The sequence below is a fragment of the Ambystoma mexicanum genome, chromosome 12, assembly GCF_040938575.1.
Source record: "Ambystoma mexicanum isolate Mex_15411 chromosome 12, UKY_AmexF1_1, whole genome shotgun sequence".
Classification (NCBI taxonomy): Eukaryota; Metazoa; Chordata; class Amphibia; order Caudata; family Ambystomatidae; genus Ambystoma; species Ambystoma mexicanum.
The window spans coordinates 281,678,788-281,684,787 of NC_090936.1; the positions used below are offsets into that span (position 1 = coordinate 281,678,788).

A 6,000-nucleotide genomic window follows, 5' to 3' on the forward strand; every position below is an offset into this window, starting at 1 on the left:
TTGTGCCTGCTGGAAGTCAAGTGACTGAAGCACAAAGAAAAAGTTCATGAGAGAAAGAAAGTTTTCCAGCTCAACGTGAGTGCTAAAAAACGAGACCAGTATAAGAACTCCAAGCTGCCTCAAGGTGCTGTGCAAGAAATGCTTATTCAAAGGAGCAAGTGAACCATGGTTACTGAAGTTGGTTGCATTGCTATTACTTCTTCTTCCGCTGTAGCCTCAATAGTGTACACAGTATCTCCTAGCACTCACATCTTTTTTCAGGCATTAACTGTTAAAGAATATTTAGCATTAACCATTCCTGCTTTTACCTAAAATGCTTGTCGAAAAAGCATTGGACTTCATTAGGGAACATATTATATACCTAAAGTAGAGCAGCGTTGCACTGAATAAAGAGGCAAGAATTAGCCTACGATTTCAAGTTTTAAAAAAAAAATCGATACTTTATTTATTTAAGGTGTTTCAATAGGTGTGCATTATATTTTACAAGTCATTTTACCATAAACAGGAATTCCAGATTTCCAATACCGTGTCTTCAATGATGCCAAAATCAGCACTGCTATGAGTATTCACTGCTGCAAGTAACATCTACTGTTGAATTGTTATATAAGATAAGAATGGGTCACACAACTTGAACTGAAGGTTGATAGGAACACAAATCTGTTTTCTGACCTGGGGAAATTGTTACAAGTGTTTCTGATTATTCATATTAAAACATTAAAATCTGGTTGGCTGCCTTTGGGTGAGTTATGAATTTAAAAGATGCTTTCATTAGTTCAAACATGTATGTTTTTATGTCAAATTTCGACATTTCGACATATACTCTTGCAGCAGCAGCAAGTCAAACACATGACAGTTTAATCAGATCAACGCCTTTCCATGCAAAGTTGCGAAGGAACACCAGTAGGCACTAGAATGGGATTCATTTATGACTCTGCAGTACCAAACCTATTCAACATTGAAAACCAAGTGTTGTCTGGAGGAGTGTTGACAATCATTGCATTTGTCAGAACTGATTACTCAAATCCATTCAAATCCAAATTCCCCCAGCAGCTAGATAAATCCCCTATGGGTGCACAGGTAAAGCTGCAGAATTCGTATCTGCCCATGCAATTCTTAAATAACTTCGGAATTCTTGCACTTGCTGTTTGTATGTCCTAAAGGTTTATATCGAGGAAAGAACCGAGTGAGCCAGACTTGCTTACATCTATAATTGTGTGTCCTTTTGATGATTGGTTGCTGATGGTAGTCCCATGTAAATAAACAAATAACCTATGTATTAATACCTTGGATTGAATTAACTGAAAGTGGTGGGCCAAAAGCGTACAGCATGTAGGCTTCAAAAACCACCCAGAATTCTTTAGATTTTTGAGGTCCAGGAAGGCCACTATTATTTCTTAGGTTAGAATCCCAGCATGAGTGACTCAGCCTTTCATCCTTCCAAGGATGATAAATTGAGTACTGGTTGTGGAGGGTCAGAAGAAGGACACAGACTCTTAGATGACATGATGGACAATATTTTAATAAGTAACTTAAACAGGCCTATGTTTCCCTATCACTATGGGTGGTCCCTGCCTATGTTACTAACTAAGCTGTTTGTTTGTCAGTCGTGAATGTCCAAATTAACAAGGCCGCTGTCCAAAACGACCCTATCTAATCTTACCACTATGAAAACGTACTTAAATCAGGAGAATTACTCCCTTCTCTTGAGGGGTACTCCTAGTACCAATATATGTACTCCTTGGTAGTATTGATTTCGCAAATAGTCTCTTGTGACTTTGTAGATCAGCATCTTTAGTTCATCAACCGCATTAGCACCCTGGATGGGGGCACTGGCCAACTAGACATCTTGGAACAGTGGCTGTACAGGTATAGTATAATTCTGTGGTCCGAGCTCCCTTGTCAGCCAGCGCCCCCTTTGCTTCCCTGCCCCCTTCACCAATTAGCACACATGTAGTTTCTTATATATTTTTTTAAAAAATCTTTAAAACATACCTTTCTTGTGCAGCAACAGCAGTGTTGCTATTCATGACATCTGTTTTCATGTTGATGACGTCACAGTCATCAACATGAAAACGGACTTCACACGAACAGCAGCACTGCTGAGGCCGGGACACACAAGAAATGTAAGTTTCCTTCTTTTAAATTATAAAAAAAAGACACCATTAGCACCCTTAGAGGGAACTACATGGGTGCTAGTGGCGATGGGACCTTCACTTGGGCGTGCACCATTACCTACAGGGTCGATTTGCCACCTCAGGGCATATCGCCTCATTATTAAATCTTACTTTCTCTTTAGGAATCCCTTTTGAGACTTTCTCACAAGATTCCTATCTCTCATTGTTGCAGTTAGTGTATTTGTTAAAGTATAATGTTCTGGTAGGTTTTCCCTCCTGGACAATTATATATCCCCTTCGTTTGTGCTACTTCTCTTGATGTATAGTCCAGTTGTTCAGTGCTCTCAAACTCTCGTTTGCAGTTTGTTCTCTCTCTCATATTATACTCTTCTCTTATAAGGTATTTAGTTACTTTTCCATTTTCTCTGGCTTCTTTGTCCCCAAAGGGGGAGTCTGTACCGGTGAGGTCCTACTTGCCTCTACCCCTAGGGAGGATATTGCGGAGAGGCTCACCTCCCTAGCCACATGGGGGGGGGGGCAGGGGCTCCACCTTGGAGAGAAAGGACAAATTCCCCCGATTCGTCACCCAGTACATGGGTAAGCAGAATGGATTTGGCATGAAACACCTATACAAATACCCAATATTGTTAAATGGTTGCTCTAGTACTGATACCTATTTTGTTCTAAATGTTGCTTATAGTTCACTAGTTAGATAGAAAAACGAAAAACTATGTTTATATGCAGATTATTGTGGTTCTACCATCTGGATGATATCTCTGTATGGCCTCAAATGATTTTAGATGGCACCATTTTGGGATCCATGGCACTAATTTGTCAAATTACAAGGATGCAGTCTAGCAGTATATGATGAGGGTTAAGAGGCCTCAACCAAATGATATTAAACCTTATCAATTTTAAAATAACAATTGTTTGAAGAATATGTCATGCTCCTATGATGACATAATATTTAAGACAGAATCAATGTTTGCAACAAAGGAAATAAATTACGGTTGCATAGTGTTACCTTTTTTTGGAATTCATTAAGTACAGGCTATACCTTTTGTAAATTCTAATGGCTATAGATAGAATCCCGATTAATTATGTCCCCTTTTTTGTCTTTCAGCTGAAGAAGACAACATGGATCAGCCAGCATTCTTACCGGACACTCTGTTAAATTGGTGAAACAAAACCAAAAAATGCTATTGTTGTTCTTGTATTTCTACAGCATATGGCTTATGTGAATTTAATATTAGGAGTCATGCTTTATGCCTTTTGCCACGCGCCCAACATGAAAGAATAAGAATGGCCTGACATCCGTCTTCAGAGTGTAACTGAGGGTTAAAATAATACCCAGTTCTGAAAAGTGAACATTCTATTTTCCTTTTCCAATTAAGGATCCTGCAATATGCCAGACAGTTTTGTACATATTATATCACAGACACAATGTTCAGTAAGGTCTGTAAACTAGTCCTTAAATCTAACATGTATTGCTTATTTCAATTTGTATGTATCTGAAATTATAGATCTGCAGAATAAGCAAGAATACAATTTTGCAATGTTTTTATAGGTGTGCAGTAAATGTGGTCATTTTATATTAATTTTAGAAACGTTAAAGAAATATGTCAACTTTTTCAAATATTTGTGTGTAATTAACACCTGCTGTGTCATAGCACTGAAAGTAGAGGGCCAAACCAATATATGACATTAAATAAGAGCACCTCCCAACATAACCCCTTCAGTAGGATTCAACATGGTTTGTAAAAATAAACAGCTTACACTAATCTGGCTTCCATCATTACAAGAACTTCAAGCATGCTAAACTAGTGGGTATTTCTGTCCTGGTCAATCTTGGCATTATGAAAGAATATGGCCTGTGAAATCATGGATAAGCCTTGACATGGAGGTTGTGGTACAGATACGAGGATACACATGGGACTAGGCCAGATAGGGAATAACATGTTAAAAGTGGAGAACCCCAAGGGCCTGTACTAAGACCACTCGTATGTTACATATTTGGAATACTCTATGGAAAGAATCTACAGCTTTATGTAAGTATTTCATGAAAACTTCATAGTATGAAAGTGCTCAGCAAAAAAGAAGGCATGGGTCAACTTCGAGTCAAGACATTTAGGATTGTGAAACTGATATGTGTGATTCAACTCAATTAAATGCTAAGTCCTGCAATTAGTGTTCAACATTCTAAAGTACATGTGAATAATTGACCGTAGCTGGCTGGTTCATTGTAACTCAGATAAAGATTTGTAGTGTGTAAGAAATGAAACACCAATAATATGTGAGATTCTTCAGCAAAAAAAAATAAAAGTGCATAAAAAGAAACATAACATTTACTCGTTTAATGCAAATTAGGTAACGCTTTTGCCAAAGTGCCATACACACCTTTAGATAAAACAATTCAATTACGATCAACGATTGGTACATATTTGTATACTGCTTTTAGGTAGGTAAACATGCTAATCAATATTAACAGATTTTTCTGGTTAAGTACAACTTCACAACATAGTTTACTGTTAAGACAACACTTGGAATAGCCCTCACTACAACAAAAAAGAAATTGATGAACTTCAGACAGTATACATAAGGCTGACAAACTGAATTAAAGACATTGCTGATTTTCAGACATAAAGAAAGGTTCCAGTTCTCATAAAAAAAACAAGATCTCTATACATCAATTTAAGGAAAAATAAAGCACTTAGAAATGAATGCTATATTGAAGATAATACATACCTGTTCCGTATGTATCAGGGTTTGCCTTAGATATTTGCAAAGCTCTTTACGCATCTGAATATTTGACCACTATAGTAGTTTTCCAGTTGCAGTGGTTGAATGCCCATTACTCGGAAAGCTTAAGACCTATTATAATTATTTGAATTGAGGAGTGAGTACATCACTGATTCGTCCTACATGGCATTCATGTTCACATTAAGATCCATTAAACCTGTGCCAGATTTTAGAAGTGATACTTAGAAGTCACTCTGGAATTTTGACTTACATAATAATTAGGCAGTTTTCCTTAGCTATTCATCAGAGAATTGACAGAAAACTCACTGTGCCTATATTGCCAATGCTCTGTTTCATGGATGGCGGCTGTTAAAGGAGAAAACATTACAAACCAAAATATTTTCAAAAATAAATGCCTCAATTTACAATACATAATTAAAAAGAATGTTGCATGTTGTGCTCTATTTCACTCACATTACAAACATCGGTTTTCATACACATGTTTTCTTTAATTCAAAATGTGAAAAAGTGTGCAATTCACAAAATTGTAATTCCTCAATTCATTCAATTGAATGTTTAGTTTCACTTTTGTATGTGAAATGTATCTCAGTTTGTGTTTGAGTTTAGTTTTTCTAAAATTGATTATTCTGTTTCATGTATTTGCTTTAATGTATTTGAATCATATATCATTCCCTATAAATTCGAAGTACGTTTATATAAAAAACATAGTTACAAATATGTTGAAGTAGAAATCAAGCTTTAAGAAGTCTGGCAAAATAGCTCCATTAAGATGATAATTTAGCTGTAGTCCCCCCAAAAATGTTATGATGTTACCTGTTAGATCTCATGAGACACCACTAATGATCATGAAAACCTGATTCTACTCTTAAATTCTTGCAATTAAACCTTAGTGATCAACTTATCTTTTTATAAGTCACTTTTTGAAAGACATGGCCATGTTTACTCGTAGAGGCTTGGTTTAAGCAGGGTCTTGGCTTCCGCCACATCCCCTCTCACCTGGCAGCCGGGACGAGGAGAAGCCATCCAGTAAAAAGGTCAAGTCATCATGATCATCCCAGAGGCTTAAATCTGATTGATGGAATAGATTTATGTCAGAGGGCACCCAGAACCACCAGGACTGCTTATG

General features: G+C 37.0%; 1 protein-coding gene across 4 annotated transcripts in view; it reads left to right on the plus strand.

Moving 5' to 3' along the window:
- The window catches only part of SPX (spexin hormone), a 317,178-nt gene extending 311,403 nt beyond the window's left edge, over window positions 1-5,775 (plus strand). For all 4 annotated transcript variants that reach the window (XM_069628440.1, XM_069628439.1, XM_069628437.1 and 1 more), the window contains one exon: window positions 3,238-5,775. In XM_069628440.1, coding sequence (XP_069484541.1) covers window positions 3,238-3,296 — 59 coding nt within the window. In that variant the 3' untranslated portion in view covers window positions 3,297-5,775. The remainder of the gene's footprint in view (window positions 1-3,237) is intronic.
- Window positions 5,776-6,000: the final 225 nt, after the last annotated feature.